This window comes from Silene latifolia, chromosome 1 (genome assembly GCF_048544455.1).
Source record: "Silene latifolia isolate original U9 population chromosome 1, ASM4854445v1, whole genome shotgun sequence".
Lineage (NCBI taxonomy): Eukaryota > Viridiplantae > Streptophyta > Magnoliopsida > Caryophyllales > Caryophyllaceae > Silene > Silene latifolia.
Genome location: NC_133526.1, coordinates 32113885 through 32136535, shown reverse-complemented (window position 1 = coordinate 32136535; position 22651 = coordinate 32113885). Strand labels below are relative to the sequence as shown.

General features: G+C 38.0%; 2 protein-coding genes across 3 annotated transcripts; one reads left to right on the top strand and one right to left on the bottom strand.

The window, feature by feature from the left end:
• Positions 1-1072: 1072 nt before the first annotated feature.
• On the top strand, positions 1073-8081 carry LOC141602432 (CRM-domain containing factor CFM3, chloroplastic/mitochondrial). Of its 2 annotated transcripts, none has more exons than XM_074422725.1 (10): positions 1073-2065; positions 2860-3256; positions 3337-3467; positions 4438-4779; positions 5219-5375; positions 5468-5760; positions 5860-5919; positions 6184-6258; positions 6445-6641; positions 7832-8081. In XM_074422725.1, exons 1-9 carry the CDS (start codon positions 1238-1240, stop codon positions 6592-6594), a joined length of 2433 nt encoding a protein of 810 aa, XP_074278826.1. In that variant the 5' UTR covers positions 1073-1237; the 3' UTR covers positions 6595-6641; positions 7832-8081. The 2 variants fall into 2 exon arrangements, with proteins under 2 accessions (XP_074278826.1, XP_074278819.1); XM_074422718.1 differs by having other exon boundaries at positions 7765-8081.
• Positions 8082-8307: 226 nt separating this feature from the next.
• On the bottom strand, positions 8308-13044 carry LOC141602451 (cleavage stimulating factor 64). The gene is made up of 7 exons (XM_074422733.1): positions 12813-13044; positions 12618-12695; positions 10378-10416; positions 9771-10298; positions 9270-9410; positions 8817-8936; positions 8308-8737 (listed from the first exon to the last, which is right to left on the bottom strand). The coding sequence occupies exons 1-7, from the start codon at positions 12903-12905 to the stop codon at positions 8612-8614; spliced, it is 1125 nt and encodes a 374-aa protein (XP_074278834.1). The 5' UTR covers positions 12906-13044; the 3' UTR covers positions 8308-8611.
• Between the last annotated feature and the right edge of the window lie 9607 nt (positions 13045-22651).

Here is a 22651-nt window from a genome sequence, read left to right as displayed (position 1 = left end):
ATAAACTAACACGGGCAACAAAATTAATTACACAATTTTTTACTTGTCATCGTCAAGTGCTTATGACTTATGAGACATAACAAGCAATACTTGCCGAGTTAGTTTAGCACTTTAGCTTAGGGGTACTAACGAGTCGAGCACGAGCTTGGCCTTGCTATGTTGCTCGACTTGTGCTCGTAAAGAAAAACTCGAGCTCGAGCCGATCTCGAGCTTACCCGAACTTGAAAAAGTTGTGCTCGTTATTAAGCTTGCGAGCTTTAATGGTAACTCGAGCCAAATTTGAGCTCAACTCGAGTTTATATATAATTGTTGTTTAGAAGGTTATATATACAAATATTTGGAAATTCAATGACACATTTGATATGTATGATACAAATATCCAATCATGACAAAATATTTTTATAAAATATGAGCAATATTTTATCAAATCACACAAGTTTGAGCTGCTCGCGAACTTTTCGAACGAGCCACTCGTTAAGCTCTCGAGTCGAGCCCGAACTCACACGAGCCAAGCTTTGACCAAGGTGAGTTCGAGTTGCTCACGAGTTGTCTCGTCTCATTATCACCCCTAGACTTTAACTTGTGAAAAATCGTCTCATACAAGAATTAAAGAAAACATAAATTAAAAAAAAAAAAGATATTCTTTCATGTACCCCTCTTTTCTTGCAAAAAACTTTGCCGTCAACAACTCTTGACTACAAGTTCATAATACAATAATTGTTTTTTTCAAATTGACCGTCTTTGAGAGGTCTCCAGTTTGAAAAAGAATTCATCGACTTCTCATCTCGTAATCGGGAATTATGATCGGTCAAGGTTTATTCGTTGAAAAAGCTTTGACCAACCATAACTACCAGCTACGAGTTCAAAAAGCGGTGGAATTTTTTTTTTCAAGTTCAAATCCTTGACAAGATAATTGTTTTGAATAAAAAAATTACCATTTTCTGAACTTATAACAAAGAATTATTATCGATCAAATTTTTTTTTAAGAAACGAGAATACACTTGGAAAACGAAAAAGTTCAAGAATGCACAACAAAATATCCCAACAAAAACCAAGCAAAAGAAAGAAACTTAGGTAGTATGACTAGTATCTATTCCCTTATCCCATCCCCATCCCGTCCAAACATCCAAAACTCCGGAACACACACCATTTTCTCTCTTTACTTTCCTTGCTTACACAGTTCACTGCTTACATCATGAAACTATCATCAATTTCTTCACACATTTCTTAATTTCTAATGCAAATTCACAAAAAAATGGTGTTTACAACTACAAAACTCTCTGAATTATCCATATACAACACTCTTCATTTCACTCCATCTTCTACTTCTTGTTCTTCTACACCTTGTTTTTTGAAATCCCATAAAAATTCAATCTCTCTCTTTAAAACCTTTTCTTCATTGAAAACAACACAAACCAACAAAAACCCACTTCCTAAAACCTCTTCTTCTGCTCCTTGGTTGAAAAAATGGCCTTCAATGGACCCACCACCACCACCAACAATTGCTACCAATTCGGTTTCGGATAGTGTCGTATCGAGTCGAAACATTGTTGAAAGTAGAGGGTCTAGTAGTGCCATTGATAGGATTGTTGGGAAATTGAGGAATTTGGGATTGGAGGATGATGATGAGGATGATGATGATGATGATGATGAAGAAAAACCCGAAAAATTGGGGGATTTGTTGAGGAGGGATTGGATTAGGGATGATGCAATGTTAATTGAAGAAAAAAAGAGTGATTTTGGGTTGTTACCTTGGGAGAAGGATGAGTTGGAGGAGGAGGAGGAAGAATTTGGTAAGGTTAATGAGGTTAGGGAGAGTGTAAAGAAGACGAAACGGGTTGTTAAACCGCCTACATTGGCGGAAAAGACGATTGAGGAAGCGGAATTGAAGAGGTTAAGAGGGCAAGGGATGGTTTTGAAGGATAAGGTTAATGTGGCTAAGGCTGGGATTACACAGTCTGTTTTAGAGAAGATTCATGCTAAGTGGCGAAAATCGGAATTGGTTAGGTTGAAATTTCATGAGGATTTAGCTCATGATATGAAGACTGCCCATATTCTTGTTGAGGTTGGTTGGATTTTGGTTTTCGAATATAATTATTCTGTCCCTATCATTTGTTTACCTTTGATTAAGATTAAAATACGGCTCACAGACAATAAAAAAGGTAAATGAATGAATGAATGAGACGGATGGAGTAATTAGTAGAATTTGCTATTTTTCTAATGCACATTTTTTATGTACGTTGTTTTTAGAATTTGCTTACTACTGTTGAAGCATGGTTTATGATTTGAAAGTTGTTTAAAGAGGCAATTTCTCATTAGAAGCTTGAGAGTGAAGTCCTTGCTTTTAAAAACCCGAGGTTTGTTATGATCTTTCTGAACAATGTTCACTTGTTGAGCATGTAGTTCACCCTGTAGACTATAGGGAAAGGTTTGCAAGGATGAAATTTAAAAATGTTTCCGCGAATACAAGATGGTCCTAGAATGCTTGTGTGATTATATGTATGTAATCGTCCCTTTCTGAGGAGTTGTTTTGAGTGTAGATTCAGAACATTTTTTAGACAGTTGGTGATTCTACGTTACATTTCTCTATGATAGCTAGAGCAGAGAGATAATAATTTGAACTATCCTATTAGCATGATTTGCCATTCCCTTTAACCTTGGTCCTGGTTTATGCATGGATTGCAGGAGTTTTTCGTTTTTAATAAAGCTCGTTCCGTTGCGATCCTCTAAAAGTGATTAAATTCATTGACTTCTGATTGATTTTGTTCTTGGGCTTTTCATTGCTTTTATTAATGAAATATCAATCTGCCATGTCTTCCATGCGTCTCAAATTCCATTATTTTGAATTTTTATTGCCAGCGCCGAACAGGAGGATTGGTTTTATGGCGGTCAGGAAGTGTAATGGTGGTTTACCGTGGAACTAATTACAAAGGACCACAATTAGACTCGGCAGGTCAAATTGTTGTGAATACAACTGCTGAGACCATTGCCGCAGAGATGCCTCATAAACATCGTCACAACCCGACAGCAGAAGAACGTGAATACAATGATCTTCTTGATGGTTTGGGTCCTCGCTTTGGAGACTGGTGGGGTACAGGGTTACTTCCTATTGATGCAGATTTGCTTCCTCAAACTGTTCCTGGTTACAAACCTCCACGGAGACTCCTCCCCGTTGGAATGCGTGTGGGACTGACAAATGCCGAGTTAACTGATCTGCGTAAACTTGCTAAGACACTCCCTTGTCATTTTGCTCTTGGTATGCAGTAGCTTTTTTCTTCGTCTATGACAATGTTGTCAGTTTTATTACATTCCATGAAAGTTCCTAGTTTTCTGAAGGCAGGAATAGAAATCATCAGGGTTTGGCAGCTGCAATTGTAAAGCTTTGGGAAAAGAGTTTGGTGGCTAAAATTGCTGTCAAACGAGGAATTCAGAACACAAATAATGAATTGATGTCTGAGGAGTTGAAGGTATTCTTGTTCACCATCTTTTCCACTCTGTTTTTTTCCGCCTTTTTTTTTGTTCTTACTGGTGACTTTTGACTAAAGTTCTGTACTAAATTCTGAGAAATTGAGAACACAAATGCCTGGCTTTTTTTTTATCAGTGAGAGCTAGAACTCTTAACCCCTAAGCTTTTGTTTTCTACGCTTATCTAGTTGTCGATGTTCTTAACATTTATGTCATTGGTAAAATTGTTAAATTTATGGTATATTGAGACATGAAGACAGAAAGAGTGCAGTATTTTATTAGGTGATAGACCAGGGCAAAAGTTGATTGAGAGTATTGGCACTAAGTCTTGTACTCTTTTTGCTGTAAACGTAATCTACATTCCAGTGGCTACACATTGAAATTTGAAGAATTGAACGTTAAGACTGGACTGAGATTCTTGAGAAAGCGTTCCAGATGTGTCCTGTGTGAGTTTAACCTTAGAAGGCAGTGAACAGTGGATATTTGAATTGTTAGGTGACTGCAGTGAACAATGTGGGAGAATATTTACAAATGGGGATCCACTGAACATTTACAAACACAGCTTTTCAAGTTGAGAAATATAAACTCAGTGTTCTCAAATCTACACGTGTCACCTGAATATTTTGGACGCTTACTATGCGCGTGATTTCTGTAATCTCCCTAAAGTGATAGTTCCGTTCCTTACACGATATTTGGGATACTTCAAGATGCTTTACAGCTTTATACTAACTTCTGCAATTGTAGAATTTTCTATTCCTAATAGAATTGCTTTTTTCTCAGTAATCTTTGGCTCCTGACTCGTTGAGTTGGTTAATTTTTTTCTTCTTTGAGGCTTGAATAGACTTAATTTCAATTGCGTTTTTGATGTGATTATGAAATGGTTGGCACTAAGCCCTTTTCGCCTATTTATGTAGTCTTCCTACCAATAGGCTGCCTGACCTATGGGATTGTCGTACTATACCTTGCCTGCAGAGATTAACAGGAGGCACCTTGTTGCTGAGAAACAAGTTTTTTATCGTCATATATCGTGGAAAAGACTTCCTTCCTACAACTGTCGCTGCTGCTGTTACAGAAAGAATGGAAGTCACTAAAAGAATTGAAGATGCTGAAGAGGAAGCACGAAGTGCAACAATCGAAGCAGCTACCACAGATGAACAGGCACAAGCACTTGCAGGTACGTTAGCGGAGTTTTATGAAGCTCAAGCTAGATGGGGAAGAGAAATATCGCCTGAAGAATATAAGAAGATGAGAGAAGAAGCGTCTAGGGCTAAGACTGTCAAAGTAGTAAAGCGAATTGAGCATAAGTTAGCTCAGGTAAACATACTGATATCTCATGTAGAGTTTTATTTGTAGACAATTTATGATTAGCTGAAGGCCTATATAGCGTTGTGTTAATGATGACGATAACTGTAACATTTATAGCTGAAGTGCAAATTTACTGTAGCCTTCACTCTAAAGAGAAGTGAAATAGAAAAATAAGGTGAAAAAGATACTTGGATGTAGATATTGTTCTTCAAATATTCTTCCCTTCCTTACTCGAGAGAAAAATGTGAATTCATCATGCTTTTGCATAGGAAAACAAAAATGAACATCTCAGTTACATAAAGAATGACGATTAAAAACGTAATTCTATTCCAATTCAAAATTGGACTTTTCTACTTCCAGTCTATTGGACAAATGAGTAGAGTATCCAATTATTTATTAATGTTCCAACATACGTTTATCTTTTCTCGACTTCCTTTGTGTACAACAGGCCCAATCAAAGAAGCTTCGAGCAGAGAGTTTATTATCAAAAATAGAAGCATCAATGGTGCCTGTTGGTCCTTCTGACGATCAAGAAACAATAACTGATGAGGAAAGATTTACATTTCGTAAGATTGGCTTGCAAATGAAGGCATACTTGCCTGTTGGTTAGTGTTCCATACTTCATACCCCAATATTAATTATGATTCCAGATAATTAGCGAATAAGGACTAAAGCTTATGTTGTGACGGCTATGAAGGTGTCCGAGGCATTTTTGATGGTGTGATTGAAAATATGCATTTGCACTGGAAGCATAGAGAACTTGTTAAGTTAATCTCGAAGCAAAAGAACCTTGGTTTTGTGGAGGAAACGGCTAGACTACTGGAGTATGAGAGTGGTGGGATATTAGTTGCCATAGAAAGAGTGCCAAAAGGCTATGCTCTAATATACTATCGCGGGAAAAATTATCAGAGACCTATCAGTTTGAGGCCTAGAAATCTTTTGACAAAGGCAAAAGCATTGAAACGCGCCATTGCCATGCAACGGCATGAGGTTTGATGCTTTCCTATATCTTAATTTCTTCGCTCAAGATACCTTTTTAGTTTTGTGCCAATATGAGTTACTTTTGTTCTTTGATAAAAAATCCTTCAGGCACTCAGTGAGCACATAACGGAGTTAGAGAAGAACATTGATGAAATGAGAAAAGAAATGGTAAGTGATCATTATGATATTCAGAATCTTTTAATTGTGTCTATAAAAAGCATATGTAGTGTTCATTTTTTACTCGAGAAAATAGAAATATGAAAGCCGATTCATTGGTCAGACATTTGGAAAACAGTTCTACTGTCTGAAGGGCCATTCCACTGATCATCTAAGAAACTTGAGCTATTTTGTTATACTCCCTTGTTTTTATTTTATTTTATATTTATATTTCGCTTTGTTCTTTTGGCCACCTTCATCTGGTATCACCTGCAGGGTAGCAGTGAAACTTCTAAAGATGAGAACGTCATGAAAGCAGATGGAGAGTTTCGTCCTATGTCAGAATACCAAGTGAGATTTTATTTCCATGTCTTTGTTTCCCTTTCTTTTTCACTTGTATTTTTTTTTTGTTAGTAGCCCAGGATTAAAATGACATGAATATATGGTAGGAAGTTTGATAATTTCTTAGTAATAGTATCTGGCATTTTTACGTCTAAAGTTCTCTCATCTCACTCCTTTAAGATCTCTATGCTACAGAGTGAGGATGAAGATTCTGAGGATGAGGACGATTATGATGATGGTGAGATATACGATTCTGATGATGATGATGATGACGATGACGATGATGGTGGCGTCTCAAATGTCGAGGACAACCATGACCGCTCTATCAAGTTCGAGAACTGGTAAATAAGTACACAATTAAATGACAGCATCGGACATTGTACAAGACAGAGGTAATCCCTTGTTATCTGAATCTTAACTTTGCTTATAGTACTTGTACTCACCCCCAGGCTCCAAGTGTGCGTCTTCACGACCTGATGTTCGGATTCTTTGGTAATATTGCTAAGCATCTAGTTGGCTACTTGTAACTGTTGATCTTGTTAATTTTGTGATTTGGCATGAAAATCTTGGAACGATCTGATCTTTGTAGTAGTACTCTTTAAACTTCTGAGTGGCGTTTGCCTAGAGAATTTGGTAATTGGCTAAAGTTAACTGAGGAGAGTAGTCTCACTTGAAACAGATGAAATACCTCTTGGTTAGCCTCAATCTATCCCTAATTTAATGTTGTGTTACTCCGACTCTCCGACACAGTGTCATGTCTGACACGTGTCGGAGTGTCGGACACGGCTATTTTGGGTGAATTTCCCTATTTCGTGGTCTAAATTGAAGTGTCGAAGTATCGTGTTGTGTCGGACACCGACACGTGTCTGACACGCGACATGACAGTTAAGTGAAGTGTCGGAGTAACATAGACTTTAATGTCAGGCACACATGTCAGACCCGATACGGAGTCTAATGTCGACACAACTGATTTTGTAAAAGGTCCGTGCCTTCTGGACTATAATGAAGCGGAGGGAGTTGTGTAGTGTCAGAAGGTCAGAGTGTTGGACACAAAATATAGAAATTGCATAGTAGTACGCATCAGTAGCTTCGCCTTATCTACACTGAGGCGTTTTGACTAGTGCTTCATTGAGCCTGACGCTTAAGTGCACTCGAGGCATACTTTTTAATACTGAGCGCCTGATGATCGAGCTGGTTTTTTATCGTGTTTTTTTTTTTTGCAAGGATTGTGGTTCTTATGCCATCCCCTGACCCTTGAACCAAGCAACTAAGTGGTCAGCAATAACCCTTTAGTTGGACAACATTAGGAGAAAACAGGAGATGAGAGGGATGGGAGATTTGTTTCTTGACTTCCAATTTTTTCAACAGCATAAATAATTTGACTTGTAAAAAGGAAATTTGATCCCTCCAAATCTCCAATGTATAGTGTTCCTTATCTCATTAAAAATTAGGGTAATTATCATAGTAACCTCGAGTGTTGATTGTCGTCTTAGTTTGCTGCTTGCTTTTCCTCAGGATATTCACTGCATGGTTGCCGTGCACGGGGATTAAGCAGGGGCTTGTTCTGTCACTGTCTATGCAGGTGCTTGGCCAGAACAGCAAATGTTAATTGGCGTACAAGGATTAATGTCCTTCAAATGTGGAGCAGTTCTTGTGCCAGAATAAAGTTCTCGTTTTGTAGCAAAAAGCTGAGAGATTTAATGTAACTAAAGAAACGGGCTTTTGCTCTATTGTTGATCAGTAGCATTATTCTTTTTGTACACACAGTACGTTTATTGCATGTTGTATGCCCAAGCTAATAATAATTAATCTTCCCTTTGTTTCCTTGACAATATTTATGATCTACCCACATGTATATTTCTACGGATTTCGAAAATTGCATAAAATTTCTTATTTTTGCGTTTTATTCGTGCTTTTAAGAGTTCTATAATTATTTTCTCATCAGTCCACAAGTCTTCTGTTAATTTTACTCCATTGTCTGAATTTAAGGAAAATGGATAGATGACTAGTCTTTTTTCTGATATACGTTGTGGAACTTGTATTTATGATTCTAAAGTGTGCTAAAGGGAAGGACTTCTCAAAGGGGAAGAGCGGTAATAATTCATCACATTCATTAAGGCGCAGGAAAGAAAAGCTGACAAATAACAAAGATACAATAGAGCACCAGCAGCATGTGTTAATTATAAAGTTCGGAGCATTCGACACACACATGGCCTTCATTATCCCTAACTAGGTAATGGAGGTAGGATAAGCTGAACACTTAGATGAAACCAAAAGCATGCGTCGTGCAGTGTAAACACTGCCATAAACCGCCATATGCTCTCTCGAATGATGCAAATATAAGGAGACAACTGGGGTGGCATCATTGTCGAAGCATCTGCTGCAACTGAAGAACTTGCTGCCGCTGTTCTGGAGGCAAGAGATTAATCTGTTCTTGCGTCAGACTCATTACTTGTTGAATCAACGCCTGCTCTACATCAGGATTCAACTGCAAGATCCCAAATACAAGTTTGTGAGATATTGAAAATAGAAGTCGGATTTCAAAGTATAAGGGGTGAACGAATTACAGGAGCAGGACGAGGCTGATTCCCAGCATGCATAGAAACTGGCCCTAACGGTGGTGGTGTAGGAAGTTGTGCCCCAGATGTGTTTCCTCTATCCATTTGCATGGTATTTCCAGTTCCACCCTGAAAATAGTATTATGTATTGATTGATTTGATTCAGCATTGATGAACTCCATATAGTTTAAATGAAACACAATGAGGAAAACGGAGGATGGAGAAAATGCAATCATCCCTTAAACATTACGCAAGGAGAACCCTTAAACATTACGCAAGGAGAGGTTCTCCGTTATTTATTCTCTCCATTCCCCACATCTTAATTAGTTTATATTGATGATACAATCTAAAGTCTAAATTATTTGTTTCTAAAAGCTTATCTAACTATCTAAGTAAATTGGTTTGCTACTGAACCAATAACCAGTAGGTACTGACAGAGAAATCATAACACGGAATATAAACCTGATAAAAAGGTTGATAAGGTGACTGGCTCGGGAGAGGAGGCTGATTTGGAAGAGGAGTCTGCCCTTGAGAATAATGTCCACCAGGTGGTAGAGGAGCCTGCACTTGAGAATATTGCTCACCAGGTCGTCTACTGCTTGGCTGTACAATCAAGATGATACATTAGGTGAACCTAGTTAAGAACTGAAAAGTAACAGATATCTGTAGCATACGTAAGTGCAACCTCCCATACCGCACCCCCATGAAAATTTTAAGATAGCGCGGGAGTATTTTAAGATTTTTGCCAATACCTCTCCGGTAGCTATTTTGTATTCTTTTCATAGATTTGCCTCCATACCGGCATACCCCATTTGCCTATTCAAAGAAATTCAAAAACAACGCTCTTGTACTTCTGAGATGAAAGCTACTACCCGCTGGCCTGGTTATAACCAACCCCCACCCCCTGCCCGCCCAAACCAAAATAAACAAATGTGCACACAAAACAAAAAATATCCAGCTTACATGAAACATGGGCTGTGAATTGTTCATCTGAGTGACACCCGGATTCTGAAAGTTAACATTAGAGGTGATTTGTGGTTGATATTGCATCTGCATTGGAGCCCTGGGTTGTGGAGGCAAAGGCGGTTGTAGCATTTGGTGGGAAACACCAGTTGTTTGCATTGGTCGCTGTAAATGGCCAAGCATAGAAGGCATAGGGGGTTGATGGCCAGATGAATGCTGTGACCCAAAATGATGAGGAAGTGAAGGCATATTAGGAGCTTGAGAAGATTTTGGATGTGACATTTGTGTTGCTTGTGGGATAACATGGCCTCTAGACGGTTCAACTGGTTGCGCTGACGTAGGCTGTGAAATGATACCTTGAACAGGATTCGATGTTGTTGGCATTGGAGGTGGAATTTGTGGTTGCTTCCTTACAGAATTTGCCTGAGATAAGTTTGCTTGACCCTGCAAACCTACTTGGCTGGAGACCGACTGAGCAACATGGGCATCTGTCTTAACAGGGGGTGACGGCTGCTGAATACTTGAAGCCTGAGACGAAGTGTATCAGTTTATATATTTTCTGGTGACAAAAGTACAACTTAAAACTAAGGCCAAATCAATACCATACCGCTTGTGAGGGCTTCACCATACCAAGCATAATTTGTGCCTGTTGAAGCAACAATTAAAATAGCATCAGTAGATAGATGTAAGCAAATCATCGAGAGAGATACATCAAAAGCTAACTAACTGACACCCTGCTAGCGCTAAATAGTTAACGGTTAAGCTTACCAGTTTACATTAAGAATTAGTAAGATGAGGTACATACAGTGACCATACCAAAAGCTAAGATATCAAATCCTGTGCAAGTCAAATACTGCTATGTACAAAAAAAAGGAAATGCCAAAGAAAAGAAAACATATTCGGTTCGATTAAATTCTAGAATCAGTTAGATTCATTAGCCAAATCAGCTTCACATAGTTCAGTACAACTCAGATGGAAACTCAGACTCTGCTGTTGATTAACAATTTTACTCCTATTAGATAAAACAGTCAAGGTTACTTTGATTCTTTATCTCTTTACCATGTATGCCAATGTTTGACATTCGACCCTTAGACTGTTAGACACATCATTTGAAGGCAAAATCAGGGCTTTTGTTTCCATAAAGTAGCCGAATCACACACTTGGACACACACCTATGGAAGATACTTCTAACTGATTTAGAGTAACATAGTTAACAATAGCCTGTGTAGAAAGCAAACTAGAAACACTGCCAAGTAAACTGCTAAGAACTTTAAATAATTAAGGAGATCTAAGTATGGAGCTTTGAATAGAGCCAGCATCAAAATTATGGAGTACAATAGATTCATACGCATGTGGAGTGGCTGAAAAAGTTTATATTAACACTACAACCAACTCAGGAAACGGCAATATGACCCAATAGCACGCATCCTAAAATGAAATAACTTACAAATTTCAGACTGAATTTACATTAGGGGAATGTTAGGGTAAATAGACACCAAAAATAAACGTAAAGCAAAAGGTGGAACAAACTAAATCCTGAAAACAGAAATCTATCACTAATTGTAGCTCTATAAAACTAGAAACAATAGGATACGCCAAAGAATTAACCATCAGGCTAACCTCAAAAGAAAACCATTTTGTTAGAACCTCAGGACGACCCATCACCTGCTGCTGTAGAGACACTTTTCCTCACAAATTGTGATCCATAAATGATAATTACTCCCTCATCTCACTTTTATTGTCCCCTTTTCCTTCAAATTTAATCCCATAATTATTGTCCCCTTTCTAAGTTTAGTAAGACAAAACTTTAGTTATCAAATAATGCCCCTAGATAACTAACTACCACCATAAAATTCGGACCTCAACTCTTCTTTCATTAAGCGGCAAAATTGGTAACTAACCACTTTTCCTTAAATCCTCCCAAAATAGAAAGGGGGGCAATAAAAATGGGATGGAGGGAGTATAAGACAGATGACAGTAGTAAACATCAATCCCACCAAGTTCCTCCTAGACTGCCTAAACTACACCAAAACACAGTCTTTTCAAGGGAAAAGCACGCCAGATTCCGGTACATAAATAATTAGAGACCTCAGTCAGACAATTAATCGAATCCTTAAAACCTTTAACGTTATAAGACCTAGGACTCAAAAGGTAGTTCTTCAACAAAGTGACAACTGACTAGCATGCCAGATTGGAGGTTGTGCTCTTCATTGCTGGGAACAGATTAGTATTAAGTTTCAGCGTCAATTTTGTAAGGAGGACTCCTACAAGACATCCGCTTCACATGTCACCTGATTTTATATCCGATCGACAAAATTCCAAGTAAAACTCCATCTACCGTCTTAAAAAAAAATCTGATTACGTAGAATTAGAAGGCAAGAGTCATCCAATAAGAGAACCATTTGAGCTTCGCATAGAAAGAGCAAAAGACACAACTTAATTACATATATCCAAAGCGAATTGGACAATGCACTACCATCAACATTTGCCATCACCTTATATGGCTACCACTTTTCGGTTTAGACACTTAATGAGGCATTAGCCCTACAAAATCAGACGGGTGAACCCAGAATTTTAAACCACAACCCCCCTAAATCCAACGCCTAATTCGCCCTAGTGACACAACCTAAATCCGAAACCCAAATCACTATCTAATTCACATGCACTCCCTATAAAGGATAAACCCAACAAACCATACGATCACGGTATCGGAATACTATTTATCCTAATCCCTAAGACCATCCGCATCTATGACTATGATATCTTCATCATAATCACATTAGCAATAAACAGTAGTAAAATCAAACAAATAAATTGAAATAAACAAAAACAAAACCCTAATTGAACCTGAAAGAGGCCTCTCGTTAAAAGAGGATTCTGAACCAAAATCTGTCGCGCTTGGTGTTGATTTTGATTAATTAATGACTGTAAAACAACACAATTAAGCATAATCGTAAATAATTAGGGATAAATATGGATGATAAAAATATAATTAGAAGATAATTAAAATTGAAAGAGGGAAATAGTTGGAAAGAAATGAACCTTCATCTGAGACATGATTTCGTAAAGTTGTGTTGTCGACATTCCGGCGAGATTAGACGCCATGCCATCGCCGGAGAGTTGGTTTGCCGCCATTGTTGTGTTTAGTGTTACGTGAGCCAAACTTTGATTGATTGAGTGGGTCGGTTATCAACTTCTTGGTGTAGTACTGTGGTGGGTTGAAGCTCCACAAAAGTCGAGCACCTCTCAAAATTAGTTCGGTCAAAGCGATTGTGAGGGATTCAAATAAATAAATCAATTATATATATAATCCGAAAATTAAAGACTTTAATGTAATTAAATTAAATAAATCTATATAAATTAATTATATTATATAGTTTTTTTTAAAGAATTATATTATATACTCCCTCCTTACCACACCAAAGGTAACGTATGGAAAAATGGAGTATTTAAGAAAAAAATGGAAAAAGTAAGGATAAAGAGGGAAAAAATAGGTGGGATATGTAATTGTGGGTTGGTAGGTGGGGTATGTAATAACATTTTTTGTAAATATCAAATGGGTATAAGGATAACTTGGTAATGTGGTGGGCCAAATAAGGAATGTTACCTTTGGTGTGGTACGTCCATTTATAGTAAGTGTTACCTTTGGTCTGGTACGGAGGGAGTAGTTTTTAATCGATAGCGTTGTGTTATACGCTTGACCAAGGAAGTTCAATGTAAATATTATACTCCCTCCTATTCTATATTTTCTTCCCCTTTTTAGGGTGGTGCTCATTCATGGACGAGTTTTACTCTGTTATGGACGACAATGACCATTATACCCTTTTTCATTTAACAAAAAAAAAAGAAAAAAAAAAAGAAAAAACAAACAACCAGTACGTATGACAACACCCTCTACCCAGTACTGAGTACCCCTGCACGGCGACCATCAGTAACAACGACACCACTGCCGGCGTTGGACGCCTACCTCAATGCAACGCCGGCGACTGACCGTCGTGTCTCATCCCAACGCCGGCGAAGGTCTAAAACCAACCCTAATTTGTGAGGCAACCCTCTCCACCCCTTACTCTGCCACCACCAGCAACACCGGAACCAGTGCCGGCGACGGACGCTGCGCCACCACCATCCACCACCTACCACGCCTACCACAGCCACCCCAATTACCATTTTTTGAGTGGAACTCTAATTGTAAATTTAGCCTAATTGTATTTATAACTAGATCATTTTGGTATAAAAATTTAATGTATTGTTGACGGCAGTAATTACTTATTTATTGTATGAATTAAGTCAATAGTTGATGAATTTGGTAAGATATGAGATTAATTTGTTAAATGAGAAGAAGAGAAAAGAAGGTAGAATTTTTTTTTGTGAAAATTACAAATTACCACCTACTATTTAACGTATTTTACAAACTACCACCTTGTATTTCGTTTATTACAAATAACCATCTACATTACACTGTATATATCCGAACTCCCACCATATTTCATTCCCGGACATCATTTAGCATAATTCCCGACTCGTTAAGTTAATATACTATAAAAAGACCAAAATACCCTTACTTTTATCCACTCCAAACACTCATTACCATCTAATTAAACACAAACAAAACAAAACTCCTCAAACTCAATAATACAATCACAATCAAACTCCAAACACTCCACCATCAAATTACTCCTCAAACCAGTTTCCAGGAACCATTCATTTTTTGATAAGGATTAGGATCGCCGAGCATTATCATTAACATTAAATAATGAATCTATACCTTGTCAAATGCAGTTAGTATTCCTGAGAATCTGAGATAGAGAAATATAAATCATGCAAGTTAGGAATCAGACTAGGGTAGCGGGCTCCGAAACAATTGATAGTTTGTTCCGCGGTTGATGCTAAAATTAAGTATCCGTCTGACTATTCCGTTTCCTTCTTTTTTTTCAGATTCCCCCATTTTTTATGGATAATCTAGTTTCGTACTGAAACTCACATAATTACCGTATATGATATAAATTGACCCTGAAATGCTATCATCTTTCCACATTATACAACTCCATTGTCCTCTTCCTCACCACTAGTCAATCTCCAAGTTGTAGTTACCATCAACCCGAACCCACGAAATTCCCTCCCTCACCCATGAAATACCAAGATCTAGAATTTTTCTGGGTGGTGAAGACTGTTCATAGGTTGGCGTGGGTTTCTCGGGAGGTTTAGTAGACGGTTCATAGGTTGGCGTGGGTGGTTGATTGGCAAGAGAAAGTTCGTGTAGATGGTGGTCAAGTGGGGGTGGTGGGAGATGTCAGATATGGTGAGGTGGTGATGGCAAGAGATGCTTTGAGTTTGGTGGTGGTGGGGCATAACAATCTGTTTTGATGATGATAATTTTTTTGGTGTTGGTGATTGATAATCTGATGATGAAGATAAGTGAATTATTGGGGGGTGTTGTGATAAATGATGTTTGTTTACCCTTTTAGTTTTAGGGGTTAGTGTGTGTTATGAGTGAATTAAGATAAGGGTATTTTGGTCTTTCTATATAGTATATTAACCTAACGAGTCGAGAATTATGCTAAATGATGTTCGGGAATGAAAGATGGGGGAAGTTCGGATATATACAATGTAATGTAGGTGGTTATTTGTAATAAACGAAATACAAGGTGGTAGTTTGTAAAATACGATAAATACTAGGTGGTAATTTGTAATTTTCACTTTTTTTTTTCTTGTTTTCTAAAAGGGTATGAAATGGAAAACCAAGGGGGAAAAGTCTATAAAAGAGTAAAAGATGTCCATGAATGAACAATTACGTTCATTTTTACAAAAGAAATAACAAAGTTAATTTAGACCACGCAAAACACACTAACCCATGTCATTGAATTTGGACCACACAAATCATCCCAAAAAAGGAAATAGGGAAGAAAACCCGAATAACCGAATAAGGAAATAGGGAAGAAAATATAAAATAGGAGGGAGTATAGTTTTGCTTGAAATATAAATTTAGGGACGTGCTAAATCCCGCACATCATTTTACTCAAATCCCGCACATTTTCCCGCTTATTCCGAGTATACCCCTCTCATTTCTCACACAAAAAAAAAAAAAAAACAAAAAAAAAGGAGAGAATACCCATCCCCTTCGTCCCCTCCAAAGTCCCAATCACTCAACCACCCATCCTGCATCGGCCACCCATCACCCCGCCCGCGACGAGCGCCACCTACGCAGGCAGAACACCCACCCCCTTTCCCCAACAACCGTTGATACTTCCCTAAAACGCCCAATTCAAGTTAGTATTAACATGGGTTAGATCTTGGCGCTCCTATGATCACACTAACGCGGGCTCACGCAAGTGCACCTCCGACGACAACCCTGATGCGCTCCGACAACAACTCTAATCTCGGCGCTCCTCCGAATACATTTTGATGTTGACCGCGACGGCTTGGTGTTACTAATGGTGGGGTTTCAAATTTACAGTATTGTTGGCGGTTGCGATTTTGGGAACGAGGTCATGATGGTGCATAAGAGAGACCCGCGAACTCTCTGACTTCCGACGCATCCACGGGTCACCGGCGATCTAGGTGGGACCAAAGGTGGCGAGTGCTGCCGTGGTGGCTGCTAGGTTTTGAGAGAATATTTTTTTTTATTTTTTTTAAAGAGAAGGGTAGTATTGGAAAAAAAGGTGACAAAATGTGTAGGATGTAGTAAATTGTGTGTAGGATTTAGCAATTGCGTAAATTTATAGAACACCATAGTATGTTGATTTTCTTTAAAATAAACATGCCCCACTTATGATATTAATTAGTATCATCATAGAATCAATCAATAAATATCGTAGTTGCTCATTCATGGACAAACATTACTCTTCTATGGACTTTTTGTCATTAATTTTCCATACCTTACTGATAAGTAGCATTTTAGTTGTATTTTACCCATACTTTTACTCTTATTCAACTCGATTTTGTGTGCGTTAAATGTTTAAATAACTCATTTAATTACTAATTTATAATAATTCGTCGTATTAGTTAAATTTAATAATTAGTCGGTTTTATATAATATTAGTATTAATTTATTAATATATGATTTTAATGTATAGGCGAGACGGGAAAACAAGGCGGAATAAAGACGGAGAATGGTGATGCAAGCAAGTTGAAACGGGTCAAAGTGCAAAATAAATCAAAGGAAACCAAAATGAAAGTCAATTGTTGACTTTGATAAACCCCTCCATTTACCAACACCACTCATCATCAACAACAACATCAACCCGTCTTCACCTCCTTCATTTATCACCTCACCCGCTCTCACCCTGCCTCGATCACCATCAACCCCCATAGCAGCTCAATCATCACCATTCGAGTTATCTTGACTTGACAACAACCCAATTTCCACCATCAACCACCACATCCTCCGTCACCATGAACCCGCAGCAACCTGCTCCTTCGTTGCCATCCCCATTCGTCCTATACATTGTCATCATCATTCATTTACAACATTCACCATCAATTCATCAACAAACCTCGCATACACCACCATTCATCATCTTCAACTTGCATTTCGTCACCACGCATCACCAGCACCTCGCCTGAACACAGCTGCAACAGCCACCATCAATTTCGCCTTTCCTCGAACTCGAATCAGGACTGAACAAGCAACAAACAATGACTCATGTGCCCTATGCCGGTCAACCGGCAGCCGCCCTCCAACCGGCAGGGAATACTTTAACATTTTGGTCCAATTAATTACGCACTCGCTACCGGTCATGACCCCGGCAGCCGGCCTACCGGCACGCAACACCACAATCAACATTCTCGCATCAAATTGTGCTCTATGCCGGTTGCCCGGCAGCCGTCAGGCCGGCATAGACTACACCCCATTTAATTCCATCCCTTTCTTCAAGCTACTCGCTGCCGGTGACCTACCCCGGCCGCCGCCTCGCCGGCATGGACTTTCTTTGATGCTGCCTTCACCGTTTTCCCCTTTTTGTTTGCGTCCTTGTTTTCTTTTTGGTTGGTTTGGAGGCTTTGTGTCGATTAGTTTTCATAATTAGGAATATTATTATTATTAGCTTATTATTATAATTATTAGTATTTTTATTAAAGTTAGTATTATTATTAGATGACTATTATCATTAGTTAGTCTAATAAAACTTGTAATGAGAGGGGTTATATAAAGCTCTCCTCTCAACACAATATTAGACTACCTTACCTTAGAGATTAGATTAGAAAATAGACTAGCTTAGTTCATCATTCTCCCCTCTCAATATTGTAGAACCCTAATATTTACTCTCTCATTTTCATCCAATAAAATTTGCAATCTTTCTTTAATTATTAGTTTAAATCTTCCTTTGTTTATGCAAGTTCTTCATTCTCAATAGTTTACAATTAGTATTTTGGGTTGTATTTTGAAGATTTGAAGAAATTCATTCTTCCATTATTATCCAAGCTTGCTACTTTCCTCTTTGTTGGTACAATTCTCATCTTTTGTTTACATTATTTTCATTTGTTTACATTTCTTATGTTGTTTAATTGTTATTCATCAAAAGTATTAGTCTTTATCATGTTTGCAATGTTTACTTGTATATTGTTGGAAATTGTTGGTGATTTCTCATCCATGAACATGAGTGAGTAGTCTCATCTAGAGTTTAGGGGGATCTTGGGTCATTAATGGGTGTAAAAATGGGTTATTAACATTTGGAATTGGGTGATTACTTGGTAATTACTTTCATGCATATGAAGTGCTCGATGAAATGCTTAAACGAAAGTTTGAATCTTTTATTGGCATGTTTAACTTGTCTTGGCGCTTAAGCTATTGGATGGTCTTTATGCTATGATTAGTAGATCGATCGGTCTTGTTCTCATGCATATTAAGTGTTTGTAGAATAGTTTGAACGAAAGTTTGACTCTTTCTTTGACATGTTTGGCTTGTCTTGATGCTTATGCTATTGGAAGGTCTATATGCCATGTTAGTATTGAGTTCATATTAATTAAGTGACAACTTGTTAATGAACTCGAGGTGATTTGGAAATTAGTCTTAATTCCTTAACCATTGTCATCACCCATGTCTTATTTTGATCTTGTTTTATACCCTCCTACTCAAGTGAACCCGAAGACTCTAGTTCTTACTTCAATTGAATACAATCCCATTTAGTTTAATTTAACTTGTTTGCATCTTAGTTTTAGATAAATCAACACTTTATTTTTGTTTGACTAAACTAAAGGCTTAAACCGACCAAGTATCTAACCCCCGCCATCTTTGTGTTCGACACCCGAATAAATACTACTTTTATTTGGTTCTTTATAAATAGTTTTTGGTACCGGAAGTGACGGCAAAACCCGGTCATCAAAATGGCGCCGTTGCCGGGGATGGCGCTAGGTTATACTTAGTTAGTTAGAGTCTTAGGCTTAGTCTTAGTGTTGTTGTTTGCTTGTTTGAGTAGTTACTTGTTTCTTGTAGAGTGAGTGTGTTATTGCTTACCCCTTGTGCCTCAAAGCACTAGGAGACTAACGGTTTGTTGAAGTACATGCCTAGAGGAGACGATAATCTTTTGCTTAGTGACCCGGAATCGGAAAGGCTCTTTAGAGCTTTAAGAAGAAGGACCTTAGCAAGGATTGAGAATTCCGACTTGGCAACTTTAAACCAAGCTAGCACATCCACCCAATCGCACCAAGAAACCCTTACCAAAGAACAACCAAATAACACAATTTATCCCTTCTTACAAAATCCTTTTCACAATTTTTAACTACCTACAAATACTCACCACAAAGCCAAACATGAATCAAGAAAGCTTCAACCAAGGTTACCAAGGTTACCAAGACTTCTACCATGGAAATCAAGGGAACCAAGCCAATCAAGGTTTCAATCAAGGGTACCAAGATCACAATTGCAATGAAAACTATCAAAGTTTTGACCAAGGGTACCAAGAGCAAGGTTACAACCAAGGTTATCAAGACCGAAATTTCAATCAAAACTATCAAGGATTTAACCAAGGCTTTCACCAAGGCCAAGGTTCAAATTTTCAAAACCGGTACAACCATGACTCTCATTTCTCACTTGCCAACCAATCTTCCAATCAAGAGCCACCACCTCAAGCAAGCAATTTCTTGGGAGATGCTCAATATGACAAATTGTTTAAGATGATAGAAGACTTGGCAAGTTCAACCCTACAAAGCATGAATAGCTTCTCCGCCCATCAAAAATTTCTTCAGACCCAAGTCTTTGAAAACATAAAGGAACTCTATGCCTCCCAAAGTACCATTATCCGTCTAATGGGTTCCAAAGCTCTTATTGACCCTCAAACACCACCGGATGAATTTTTAGGGCAAGGGCAAAATGCTAAGGATCCTATAGAGGTAAATGAGGTCAACACAATCATTGTGGGAGGAGAAGTGGCAATGGAAGAAGCATGCATGTCCCCTAATCTTGGTAATGAGACAATGCCAATATCATTTGAAGTGGGTGAAGAGAATGATGATTCGATTGTATCAACTACCTCCGAAATTGTTGATCAAAGAAGGTGTGAAATTGAGGATGAGTTTGTTCTTGAAGAAATTATGGGGATAGAAGTTGAGAGAAAAGAAGTTGAAGCCAATGATGAAGAAGAACAAATGGTTATGTGGGAGGAAAACTCATCGGGAAAACAAGAAGTTGGTGAGTTGGTTATTGAGGAACCCAAGGGTACACCAAAACCTTCTTATGTGCCACCTTTGCCTTTTCCTCAAAGGGTGAAAGTGACCAATGAAGACTCATGTGTCGATAAGTTCTTTAACTTGATGAAAATGATGGAAGTCACTCTTCCATCCACGGAAGAGACACCTCAATACACCAACTTTCTTGAGGAAGTTATCTCAAAGCAAAAGAATATCTATGATGATGAGGAAGACCTCCCACCACCAATTCCTTCTAAAATTCATGAAGATGAAGTGTGTGTCAAAGACAAGTGTGGGGAAGCGGTTAGGACTTTGGAAATGGAGGTTGATGAATTTGAACTTGCCATACTTGGGGAGTTGAGGAGTCATGAGAAAAACTATGATATTTGTAGTTTTGACACTAGCTTGGAAGATATTGAAACTCTCCTCTTTGAAAATGGTTCGGTTCATTTGGAGGGTCAAGAAAATGAGGATAAAAATGACAACATTATAAACCTCAATGTTGAGAAGTTGACTCCTCCACCTCCCACCTCCTACCAATCTACTTGCCTTGATAAACATGAAGATATTTCCCGACATGATGAGTGTAGCTCGGTCACTACAAGCAAAGAAACCCCAAAGAAGATTGATGAGAAAGGGGTAGGTGAAGTGTTGATGATAGAAGATGAAAAAGGGAAAGAAGAGTTGAAGCTTAAGGTTGGAGAGGATCACCCCAATGTCATCGCTCCCAAATTTGATCTTAGCACTAATACCCCTCCATGGACAAAGCCGAGAATTGAGAAGAAGAAACCCAAAAGATGGAGAAAGAAAGTGAAAAGAAAAGGGAAATGTGAGCCAAGCTTTAAAAATGAAGAAACTCTTGTCCATGACAAGAAGAAGCTTGAAGAAGAAATTGCCCGAAAATGGTCGAAAGTGCACCATGCTATAAGCGGTGTACATGAAGTTTTGTCAAAGCTTGGGAGCTCTTGTTCCATGGAAAAGTTTGAAGTTGGTAAGGGAATAGCGGGGTTCCAAGATGGTGATCCCGGTTGATTGAAGCTTCCTTAATGAAGAGGTTTGGTGGAGTTACTTAAGAACCACCGCATTGTATATATTCTTCCTCTCTTTAATTAAGTTTTTACCGCATTTTGCATTTAGTGACATGCTCCGATTAGGAGTTAATCTAAATTAGCTCTCTTTGCATTCATATAGTGTAGTTTGCACCGTACTTTCAATTTAGCATATAGAATAGTTCATGCATTATATTCATCAACCAAAAACAACTAAAAATTTGAAAAATCAAAAATCTTCAAAAATATGTATTTACTTTTCGAATATCCTCCACACATTTATTTCCATCAAGAAATATGTAAATAAATAAGTGTGGGGAGGACATTCTCATATTTTAAAAATACAAAAACATGTTATTTATTTTCAAATATTCTAAAAATCCAAAAACCAACAAAACATGTTATTTCATTTCAAAAACAAATTTCAAAATCCAAAAATATGTTATTTATTTTTCCTATTCTCTCCCTATACTTTGTTCCATTGAGGACAATGTAAATTTCAAGTGTGGGGAGGGAAATATCCACTTTGTGCATATTGTTTATATTTGTATATATTTGCTTGTTAATTTGAGAAAAATACAAAAATGCCTAAAAATTGAAAAAATTCAAAAATTTCAAAAATATTGCATTGTTTATATTATATATATTGCATTTGTCCTAACCATTTTGATAGGCAACACATGAATCACCGGAGAAGACGCTTGGTAAAATTCTTCCAATCATTTCTCCTTTATCCTTCCTTTTCCTTTTTGTATATATAAGTATGGAGGAGGACGGGATTTTTGATGTGGATGTTCCTTTTGGGAACCGTTTTGGATATGCTTGTGTTGTTGGTGTGTTGTTAGGACTAGAACTTGTATGCATTTAGATTAGACATGTATATATATGTTCACTCTTGCATTCACATAGCTTGTTCATATGATTAGTTGCATTCCATACACGTTGCATCTTGTTTGTAAATATTTCCATAGAGGGTCTAAATGTGGAGGGCATATGTTGCCAATGATGATAATTTGTTTGCCCGTGTCATTTCCCTCTTGATAGCTCGTGCCTTTTAATGACACATGTTAGGGTTTTTGCTTACAAAAACCCGGAAGTCTAGCTTAACAACCAAGTTGCGACCACCTTGTGAGACCGTATTAGGCCCGAGACTTGACCTAGGTCCGACATAGCTACTAAAATGTGAGGATAGAGCCTCCATATGGCCGG

Bases quoted from the DNA above. Each gene is read 5' to 3' on its own strand.
- LOC141602432 (XM_074422725.1), top strand. From the start codon at position 1,238: ATGCAAATTCACAAAAAAATGGTGTTTACAACTACAAAACTCTCTGAA. The intron at 5,376-5,467 runs GTTAGTGTTCCA...ACGGCTATGAAG, and splicing joins GAAGGCATACTTGCCTGTTG to GTGTCCGAGGCATTTTTGAT. The intron at 5,920-6,183 runs GTAAGTGATCAT...TATCACCTGCAG, and splicing joins ATGAAATGAGAAAAGAAATG to GGTAGCAGTGAAACTTCTAA.
- LOC141602451 (XM_074422733.1), bottom strand. From the start codon at position 12,905: ATGGCGGCAAACCAACTCTCCGGCGATGGCATGGCGTCTAATCTCGCC. The intron at 10,417-12,617 runs GTTCAATTAGGG...TTGCTTCAACAG, and splicing joins TAACGAGAGGCCTCTTTCAG to GCACAAATTATGCTTGGTAT. The intron at 10,299-10,377 runs GTATGGTATTGA...ACTTCGTCTCAG, and splicing joins TGGTGAAGCCCTCACAAGCG to GCTTCAAGTATTCAGCAGCC.